General features: G+C 36.5%; 1 protein-coding gene across 1 annotated transcript; it reads left to right on the forward strand.

The window, feature by feature from the left end:
* Positions 1 to 7,994: 7,994 nt before the first annotated feature.
* Positions 7,995 to 8,741, forward strand: LOC137633023 (zinc finger BED domain-containing protein 5-like). Its single transcript, XM_068365191.1, has one exon. It carries the CDS (start codon positions 7,995 to 7,997, stop codon positions 8,739 to 8,741), a length of 747 nt encoding a protein of 248 aa, XP_068221292.1.
* The last annotated feature ends 3,150 nt before the right edge of the window (positions 8,742 to 11,891 follow it).

Consider the following 11,891-nt stretch of genomic DNA (forward strand, 5'->3'; position numbering starts at 1 on the left):
ACGTGAATTCTAACCCTTATGAGTAGAGCCTTTCAGTGTCATATTGTCTTGCTTTCTAGCCTGGCAATGATGATGATCCCATCCTTAATAGGATCTCAAGATATGTTTTAGTGCTTCGGGATTCATCAAGGCGGTGCTAAATGCGAACGAAAATGAGAATGATTATGGCGCTTGTGAAGGAATAAAAAGAAAGGATAAAAAGAGAAAGGGAAAGTCATTTCCAAGTCGTGGGTTTTTCGAAAGGACGGAATCGATGAACGAAGCTGATAACATTTAAAAAAAGTGAATGACTCCAAATAATACCATTTAATGGATCAAATGATTCGACTTTTCATCACTTATCACAGAAGATTCATCAATGACAATCCATAAGATGTATACCATCTGGAGGACATTACCTGGAGACCGAGAGGTTGTTTGTCGTGCTCATATCTTTTTTTATTATTAGGTAGTAGTTTGAATAACGCACGGGGTTGCCATATGTACGATAATTATAGTACACGTAAGATTATTTTGGGTCCGGTATGATGTACGATACATACCTTAGGTATATATATATATATATATATATATATATATATATATATATATATATATATATATATATATATATATATGTATATATAAAAATAAAATGTGTTAATTAAACAATTATACTAAAATACCTTGAAATAAGTCATTATGTTACTCCTTAATAATCATGTTGAAAGTGTGTACGATAACTTTGGTTAAAAAACGATAATTTTAAGGCTCATGTACGATAATCCAGTGGAAATCATCTGGTAACCCTGTAACGCACCAGCCACTAGTTGAGATACTACCACAAGAGAGTAGGGGGGGGGGGGCTTTGACTGGCCAGACAGTACTACACTGGATTCATCTCTCGTTACAGCTAATTTTTTCTTTGCATACACATACACCGAGTATTCTGGCCTATTCTTTACACATTCTCCTCTTTCCACATACACCTGACAAAGCTAAGATACCCGAAAAAGTCTTCATCAATCAAGAGGTTAACTACTGCGCTGTAATTGTTCAATGGGAGATGGACACTCAATAATCGAACCACTGTTCTTTAGCCTTGGGTAGTGCCATAGCTTCTATGCCATAATCTTCCATTTTCTTGGGTTAGAGTTCTTTTTCTTGAGGGTACACTCAAGCAAGTTGTTCTATCTGTTTCCTTATTTCCTTCCTCACTGGGCTATTTTCCCTGTTGGAGCCCTACAGCTTATAGCTTTCTACTATTCCAACGAGGGTTGTATCATAGTTAATAATAATAATAATAATAATAATAACAACAAAGTATTTAAGTTGTGCTAAGTCTGTGTGTCTGCCTGAAAAACACCGTGTGTCTTCTTTCATAAAAGTCAGTACACATCGCGAAAAATAATAATGATCAAAACCATTCATTCTCCACTAACTTATTCTTCTTGTCTTCTTAAAAGATTAAATAAAAACCAGATTGAAACCGATAAAATACGATAAGAAAACCATTGAGAGAAAAGAGATCTGAAGATAAAAGATAATGTGCTGTCCGCGTGAATCATTAATTATCTTTCACTAATACCCTTCAGAATCACCTTTGATCTTGGTCTTAAGACCTTCGATGAAAATATACAGTAACTTCTTTTGGTGTTTTCTTCATGTTTACGCACATGTGCATGAGGACGTATACACCTACGTTCTGTATATGTACACATCCACACACACAAACATATATATATATATATATATATACATATATAAATGTATATATATATGTGTGTATACATCCCTTATATTATAAAGAACAAGTCTGACTATATATATATATATATATATATATATATATATATATATATATATATATATTTATATATATAATATATATATATATTTATATATATATAATATATATATATATATATATATATATATATATATATATACACATATATATGTGTCACGCTTATGGGGGAGAGGGCGTAGTCATACTCTGGTAAGAAGAGGTACCTCGAGAGGTACACTTGGAAACCACACAAATTGCCCGAAACAGCGGATTGTAGGTAAGAAAGGGGGACGGGGTGGGATGGGTTCAGTCTATGTGTACTTATCTATATAAATATATAGCCATCCTTTTTGACGGCTCGAGTACACTAGTATATACGAGAGAGAGAGAGAGAGAGAGAGAGAGAGAGAGAGAGAGAGAGAGAGAGATAGAGAGAGAGATTCAAATTATGATCAAGTTAAATTTATTATTCAGTGGTAATGCTTCGTCTCTTTTCTCTTATCACAAAAACGGTTTCAATTTACCACCATAAGAACTATTCGGTTCTAATCACGTAATAAGACTACGTACCAATCGCCCTAATCTAACGAGTAAAATCCCCTTGTATTCCCCTTTGGCAAATGGGAATACAAGGGGATTGTAGCGTAGCTAATAATAATAATAATAATAATAATAATAATAATAATAATAATAATTTGATTTTTGTCCAGAAATTTAAGATAACATATATGACAAATCAGTACTCTCGGATGACCAACCCTATAAAAACTTTGATATACGCTTAATAATAAATAAATCTCTCCTCTCATTCGTAAAAGTAAAAATTATATTTGTATAACTTTTCATCTTTTGTTAAGATTGTCTACTGGTCACCCCACCATTCCCTTCAGGAATTTATAAATGTTTTAAGTCTAAACCCAGGATAAGAGGAATAAACTGTCAACCCCCAAATGATGTACCCACAATAACCTTCAAGAAAATGCAAATAGCGATTCAGATTCTCCAAAACAGCAACAATACTTCAATATACAAAATTAATAAACAAAAATAAAACATGTTCCTACCTACCAATACACTACCACCATCGAACTTTATATCTAACACGTGAAACATATGAAAGTCAAGGAAAAAAAGGCGTTGGTGAAATTGTGTTTAATAGCTGACTTTTGCAATATTGATATGTTGAGCGGCACCTTCGGTGTTATGAACTCCTACTCTGATAAAATCCAAACCTAAGGGAGTTTACGTAGACAATTCAACTATTATCGCTTCAGATGCAGAAAAATATGTATATCTGAAGATTCCAGAATTCCAGGTTCGCTTTATACTACGGATATTTTATATTTCCAGGTTTGATTTTGTTAGTTTTTAAGATAAAGCGTCAGAGAAGTTCATCCTTCCTTTATGCACTTTGTAATGATTCCTAAGGTTTATATATTTTTTTTTTTATTATTTATTAATTATTACTTGAAATAGAGCTTGAATGTTTGCTTGACTTTCATCCTACTTTTTTCTTTTATTCTATCAAAATTAATCAATTGCAGTAGAAAACTAGAGGGGCACTCGGTAGAGCGCAGACCTCCGCCGCGGCAGCATATTTCTCAGCTTCTGGTCGCCTTGACCTTACCCTTAATGTGTATAAATTAGCATGGATTTTCATACACTCAAATATGAACCAGGTTTGAAGTGTCTGTGACAACGATGTCCAAACTTATGGCTGATTACGTGAATTGAACATTTTACTTGATCGTGACCTTGACCTTCCAAAATTTAATCATTTCCAGCTTTTTACATAATATTTAATCCCTGCAAGTTTCATTACTCTACGATGAAAATTGTGGTCAGGAAACTGTCCACAAACAAACACATCCGCATACAAAAAAAAAAAAAAAAAAAAAAAAAAAAAGAGTAAAACTTAACCTGCTTCCAACTTCGTTGGCGGAGGTAATAAGAGAAAATAGGACTACTTCTACAACAATTCAGTTCTGACATGACAGAATAATTGCCATCATATTATTGCAACTTTACAATATTAGAAATTTTGAGTAATATCGACATAATGAAATTACGTCCAACTGGAAGTACGTGTTAAAATACCACTTAGAGTCTTAGACAAACAGAAAAATTATGAAATAACAATGAACATAAAACAATGGTTATGACTTCGCCCAAGTTTGATATGGAAACACAAAAGAGGCTATTTAATTCCCGTAAAACTATTTACCTCGGACAATCATAATTACGTAGAATTGAGGCCGTTCGTTTGAATTATCTTGACATAATCAATATTGGAAGGTGTTACTGCTATTCTTGATTATTGGGAAGAAATTTTCAGGCATGAAAACTTCGTATTTATATGTAAAAAGGCAATATTTCAGCCAAGTTTAACTTCATACATAAACAAAGATTCTTTATAATAAAAGATTTTCATCAAAGCTATACTGAAGTTTCTTTAAAGGTTTGAAATGCGGCTCATGAAGAGCAGATGCAAGGGACAGTGACATTGACCTAGCAAGCAGGACAATGCCCTAGAGACTGACCATATATATAAATTAAATAAATAAATAAATAAATATATATATATATATATATATATATATATATATATATATATATACAATGATAAGACCCAAGCCCGCTCTCCACTCAAGATAGGACCATGGAAGGCCAGGCAATGGTTGCTGATATATCAGCAGGTAGACGTATTGGCTCCACCCAAACCCTCCATCCTTAGCTCACAAGGATGATGAGGTTGCAGCTACCAAAGGAATTAACGAGTTTCAGCGGGATTCAAACCCCAAGACTTGAATCATGAACAACAGACATTCCTAGTAAACGTATCAGTATTGTGATACTGCAAAAGCTAGCATAAGTTCCCCAATGGTTTTCTGTGGCTTACTTTATGATGCTTTCCTCTTTCCTGTCCACATAACTAAAATATAAAGCCTATTACCATTATTTCCCCCCCCCCCACCACCACATGGCTCCTACCAATCACTTTTCTTATCAAGAACTGGGCAGGAGAAATGAAAACGGAGTCGAGGGCAAACTTAATCAAAAGAGAAAACCCATAATAAAATCCATGACATGCAAGTAACAAAGTCAACCGTCTCATATGACAAACAAAACCCTCAATTGCACGCAAGAGCGAGCACTCCACCGTCAGCCTCTGTATGCATAAGACCAATGCATTATGGAGTAACGAGAAAGGCAGTCGAACATCGCTCTTTCAGACCACATCACTGTTTGCAGACACGAATGAAATTCGTCCTGAGGACAATCATCGTTCAGTGAATTTCAATCAGGGATGTAAGCGGATATCGCTGGCTTCTCAAGAAGAGACTCTTTAGCTATAGTAAGCAGCTCTTCTAGGAGGACACTCTAAAATCAAACCATTGTTCTCTAGTCTTGGGTAGTGTCATAGCCTCTGTACCATGGTCTTCCACTGTCTCTTGGGTTTGAGTTCTCTTGCTTGAGGGTACACTCGGGGACGCTGTTCTGTCCTGTTTCTTTTCCTCTTGTTTTATTATAGTTTTTATAGTTTATATAGGATATCTATTTTAATGTTGTTACTCTAACTTCTTAAAAAATGATTTTTCCTTATTTCCTTTCCTCACTGGGTTATTTTCCCTGTCGGAGCCTCAGGGCTTATAGCATCCTGCTTATCCAACTAGGGTTGTAGCTTAGCGAGTAGTAGTAATAATAACAATAATATGAATAACTGATTCAACTTTGCCATTCCAAAGGCCGCTCATGACTGGCAGAGACATAGGACAGTTACAATGCCCTCGACTGACCAAGCCTCTCTCCACCCAAGCTAGGACCAGGGAGACCAGGCAATGGGTGCTCACGACTCATCAGGTAGCACTACAGGCTCCCCCAAAACCCCTCATCCTTAGCTCATAAGGATGGTGAGGTTGCGGACACTACAAGAAACTATCGAGATTCACCGGGACTAGAACCCCCAGTCCAGCAGATCGCCAGACAGGTACGTTTCCAATAGACCATCACGACCCATTGAAGGCAATATCATTATTATTATTATTATTATTATTACTAGCTAAGCTACAACCCTAGTTGGAAAATCAAAATACTATATGGCAAAGGGCTCCAAGAGGGAAAAATAGCCCAGTGAAGAAAGGAAATAAGGAAATAAATAAACGATATAAGAAGTAATGAAAAATTAAAATAAAATATTTTCAAAGCATTAATAACATTAAAACAGATATTTGATATATAAAGTATAAATGGACTTATGTAAGCCTGTTCAACATAAAAAACATTTGCTACAAGTTTGAACTTTGAAATTCTACTGATTCAACTACCCGATTAGGAAGACCATTCCACAACTTGGTCACAGCTGGAATAAAACTTCCAGAGTACTGTGTCGTATTGAGCCTCATGATGGAAAAGGCCTGACTATTAGAATTATATAGGAATAAAGTTATAACCAATAACGTAAAGAAAGCATATATCTAGTGCTTTTTGCGCCCACATAAATTACAATAAAGTAAATTAAAGCTTCTAATATTTCTTGTATCCATTATCAATTTTAAAATGGCAAGATTATAAGTGAATACAAAACAAGTCAATAAAATCAATAACATAAAAAAACATCCGTAATTCAAAAATACATAAGGAGATATTTGGATTTTGACAAAGATCGCTAGTATTAAGAATGAAAAGTAGGAGAACTTAGAATTAAATCAGAAAAATTATATAAAATGTAAGAGAAATGTATATATTGTTTTAAAAAAAGGTTCTTACCGCCCTTCCACCTCTGCCCTCACCCTTTCCTATGAGCTTCCCCTTGCTTTCCCCATCAAGAGCTTAAAGAAACTGGATCGAGAGCAAATTCAGTCAATATGAAAGAAATAGAATAATTTGCAATGCATACAAATGATAGTGTTACCGGTTTCATGTAACCAAAAATATTTGTAATAAAAGGTTTTAAAGGCCACTCATGAATGGCAGAGGCAAGGGGCAGTGTAAATGCCCTAGCTTGCAAGAAATACTGGGCTATTTTCCCTGTTGGGGCCCCTGGGCTTATAGCATCCCACTTTTCCAGCTAGGGTTGTAGCTTAGCAAGTAATAATAATAATAACCGGCTTACACGGGGATAGTTCTCTGACCCCAGTAACTAGCAGCAAGTAAACTTTCCAGAATAGTAAGCTTTTGAACGGGGATAGTTTGCTGACGGCAGTAAACTGGCGTCAGTAAACTATCCTTGTGTAAACGGACCTCTCAGAGAGTGACCATATATGATCAGCGCCCGAAGCCCCTCTCCACCCAAGCTAGGACCAGGGAGGGCCAGGAATGGCTGCTGATGACTTAGCAGGTAGACCTATAGGCTTCCCAAACCATCCATCCTTAGCTCACAAGGATGGTGAGGTTGCAGGCACTACAAGTAACTATCGAGCTTAAGCGGGACTCGTACCCCAGTCGGGCGATCGCCAAGCAGGGTCGTTACAAATAGGCCACCACAACACCAATACCTTGCACAAAATGCGTTACCGTCGTTTCTTTGCATAGTTAAGAACACGGCATTATTAAGTTGACATTATAACAGCCGATCTGTCCCTGAACTCAGAGTACACTAACATTTACATACCGTGGTGAAATTCAACCAGATTTTTTTTTCTATCTTTTTTTTTTTTTTTAACTAGAGCGATGATGTTTTTATTCACAAGACGTAATGCCACTTATTTTGACACCAGTTTGTTATAATGAATAAAAATATGCTACAAATAATATCAAGCACAAAAAAAAAAAAACCAACTGGGTCTTAAAAGGGGCATGGATAACAAAATTTCATTCATTCATGTATTTTAAAATCTTACTTTTCCCAAAACTAGATTATCAAAAATTTATTGGCTGACGAGGATTGTGGTGGACTATAGGAACTGTCCTTGCCTGGCGATCGCAGGACTGGAGTTCGAGTCCCCCTCAAGCTCGTAGAGCAGTGGTTCCCAACCTGTGGTACGCGTACCACTAGTGGTACGCGAGGGCCTTCCAGGTGGTACGCGAACACTTTCGGGGTCATGAACGATTTTTAGTTATATTTTACTTCACAAAGATGTGTACTGCCTAACACTTCCCTCCCTTCTTCCCTCCACACCTCCCTTACTTTACTATACCTAACTACTTATACTTTACATACAGTATACTTTATCTATTTCTTGATTGATTAATCTTTTTTTTTCTTTACTTATCCACAGGATTTGACATGCCAAAGAGAAAATATGACCCGGCATACATAAAGTATGGTTTCATTGCAATCGAACATGGAGGAGAAGCTCTTCCGCAGTGTGTGGTCTGTATGAAGTCCCTTTCCAATGCGGCCATGAAACCCAGCCTTCTCAAACGTCATCTTGAGACTAATCACGCGGACAAGAAGGACCGATATCAAAGCTACTTCCAGCGACTTGGCAAGAACGTGAAGCGGCAGCGCATGGACAAGACTGGCCAGATCTACCAGAAGGGAGCAGGAATTGTGAAAGCATCCTATGAAGTCGCTCTCCTGGTGGCTAAAAACATGAAAGCGCATACCATTGCAGTCTCTCTCATCATGCCAGCGGCAAAGATCTTGGTCAGCCACGTGATTGGAGAGAAGGCGGTGGCGAAGTTGGAGTGTGTTTCCGTCTCTAACAACACTGTACAACGCCGTATCGAGGAGATGTCGGTCGACATTGCCGACCAAGTGGTTGAGGGAGTGAAATCCTCAAAGTATGGGTTTGCCATTCAACTCGACGAATCGACGGACATCACCAACTGCTCTCAACTACTTGTCTACGTCCGCTTCACGCAGAGTAATGCTGCGAAGACTGAGTTACTGCTGAGCCAAGATCTGTCCAGTACAACAACAGGAAAGGATATTCTCAACGTTTTGGACAATTTCTTCAAGCAGAATGAACTGGACTGGGGAAAGTTGGTCGGATGCCCGACAGATGGGGCTCCATCGATGCTCGGTTGAAAGTCAGGTTTTCAAGCCCATGTGAAAGCTGTAGCACCAAACGCCACTGCTGTCCACTGTTTCATACACAGATTCACCCTCTGTGCTAAGGTGCTCCCTCCGAAGTTGTTATCATGCTTGAACCGAGTTATCAGAATCGTTAATTTCGTCAAAACATCCGCCCTGAATACTCAACGTAGAGTCTGCAACCTCACCAACCTTGTGAGCTAAGGATGGTGGGTATGGGGGAGCCTATAGCTCTACCTGTTGATTCATCAGCAGCCATTGCCTGGCAATCCCTGGTTCTACCTTGGGTGAAGAGGGGCTTGGGCACTAATCCTAAGTATTTGTGATTAATCTCTAGGGTTTTCTAGTGCAAGCTAGGGCATCGTCACTGTTCCTTGCCTCAGCCATTCATGAGCAGCCTTAAAAACCTTCTCTCCATACGGGAAAACTTGATAGAAAGTCTGCAAGATAAAGGAACGAGGCCTTTCTCAAATCGGCTATCTTAGAAGGTTAATCGACTGCCCTGCTTTACTGATTACAGAAATTACTTACCAGTTTTACGGAGAATAAAACTACAAGTTACAAGGCAATATACGAGTAACAAGAGGAGATTCATTTTACTGAATGAATCGAGTCAAAACTATATATATACATACATATATATATATATATATATATATATATATATATATATATATATATATATATATATATGCAGTATATATATCATCCGCCGTTGCTTGTCCACTGCAGGTCAAAGGCCTCTTACATGACCTTCCATTCACGTCTGTATATGGTCTTTCTATGCCAGCCTACTGTATACCAGCAAAATTTGTTATATACACGTCTTGAAATGAAATACAGTAACGAGTGATTAAATACGTTAATTTGCATAGGACAATAGAGGATACAAGTATGAGAATACGCATTTAAAAAAGGTACTTTTTTAATTTTTTATAGTTCATAAATGAAAGATATAATTTAATGCTGTTACTGTTCTTAGTATATTCTACTTTGATATTACTTCTCTTGAAGTTTTTTATTTCCTTGTTTCCTTTCCTCACTGGGCTATTTTTCCCTGTTGGAGCACTTGGGCTTATGGCATTTTTCTTTTCCACTTGGGGTTATAGCTTGGCTTCTAATAATAATAATAATAATAATAATAATAATAATAATAATAATAAAAACAACAACAACAATAATAATAATAATAATAATAATAATAAAAACTTGAAGCGTTGATTTTTCAAAAAATTAATCACTGATAAATAATAACAAAAGGTGCTATTTCAAGCTCATAATACTGCTTATAATACTCAGAGCAGACAACAATACAATTGACAATGTCAAGAGCTGCAAAATAAAAGAAACATTACTACCATCCCAGCGAGACGTATCACCCTAAGGGGCATAACTCGTGTAGTTTTCCAATCAAAGTAAAATGGAAAACAAAGTTGCATTTTGCGAAGTATTTTTGCATAATTCCGAAGTGCTGCGAGGCAACTGTTGCCTGGGAACCCTTGAAGGGGAGAGACTGAAACAGGATGATCCTTCGGCAGGATGTGAATTATTTACTTCGTTCATGGAAAGGAAGCTTTTGCTGTATTTATTTCTTTGAAGTGAAGTGAAAGTTGTGTGTGTTTGTGTTTACGTATGGACAAAGGTATATACACACAAAAATACACATCCATTCATCAACACAAACACGCAAATATATATGTGTGTATATATATATATATATATATATATATGTGTATATATATATATATATATATATATATATATATATATATATATATATATATATATATATATATATATATATATATAAAGAGAGAATGTGATGGGTGTTGAGGGTCTAGGCGAAGTTGCAAATGAAAATGGGGCACATTTTATAAGTTTTTGTTCAACAAACTATCTTCTTATTGGAGGTACTCTTTTCCACCACAAGAATATCCACAAATATACAGGACTTCACCATGTGGCAATTACAAAAATCAAATAGATCGCATTGCCATTAATAAAGAGAGAAGTAGTGATCACCAGCTCCTCAATGCCACATTTAAATTAAAACTGAAAGCACCCAACAGAAATGTAGATTGAATACCCATGTTTGATACAACTAAGCTTCTAGATGAATAACAGAGAAACTTTTGCAATTTAATGAAGGAATCGATTTGCAATATTAGAGACTTTAAGAGACAAGGAACAGACAGTAATGAAAAATTGTATGATATTAAGAACATGTAACAATCGGTTGGTAGTGAAGTTTTAGGACATGTAGTTACAAGGAGAAAACCATTGATATTAAATGATACTTGGGACACTATAAAAAGGAGACAAAGACAGTAAATAATTGGTGAAAGTTTTCGAGGAAGCAATGAAAATTACGAGGTAGAGCATGCTAAGTATTCCAGTATTGATAGTGTGGTCAAAAGAAAAGTCAGGAATGACTGGAGAGAATATTTACAAAGGAGAGCAGATGAAGCTGACAAAGGGAGTGGCTTTTGTGTAAGAACTGCTCACAGAATTATCAATGAATCTCTACTGGGGCAAAGAAGAAGAAGCATTTAGCCATCAAAAAGAGAGATGGATCCGTTATAACAACAGAAGATGAAGAAAGGCAACGTTGGATGGAACACTTTAGTGAGGTCATGAATAGGAGATACGAAGGGAATATTGAGATTGATATACCCAAGGCTGATGAAGACCTTGGTGTGCCCATGGATGAATCCAGTGTGTTTGAAGTCGAACCTATCATTAAAAAACATAGGAGATGGAAAGTCGAACCTATCATTAAAAAACATAGGAGATGGAAAGGCCGAAAATGAAGTGAGTCCCAGAATATTTACAAGATTATTTTGCATAATGTGGCGTGAAGAGGTAAAACCTGATGAATAGGAGGTAGGAGTGTTGGTGAAAATGCCAAAAAAATAAAGATATCTGACTGATTGCAATAATTACAGAGATATCACACATACGTCAGTTGTCATGAAAATCTACAGTATGCTCACTCTAAAGAGAATGGAGAAAAAGATTGATGAACAGCTCCCTTGGATAAAAAATTGTAAATCTCAATTCTCTGTGTATCTCTTCTAGGTACTTTTAACCAAACTACTACCTCTATCTCTCTCTCTCTCTCTCTCTCTCTCTCTCTCTCTCTCT

The sequence above is a fragment of the Palaemon carinicauda genome, chromosome 42 (genome assembly GCF_036898095.1).
Source record: "Palaemon carinicauda isolate YSFRI2023 chromosome 42, ASM3689809v2, whole genome shotgun sequence".
Lineage (NCBI taxonomy): Eukaryota > Metazoa > Arthropoda > Malacostraca > Decapoda > Palaemonidae > Palaemon > Palaemon carinicauda.

What these genes read in the sequence shown, in the direction of transcription:
- LOC137633023 (XM_068365191.1), top strand. Translation starts at nt 7,995, where the DNA reads ATGCCAAAGAGAAAATATGACCCGGCATACATAAAGTATGGTTTCATT.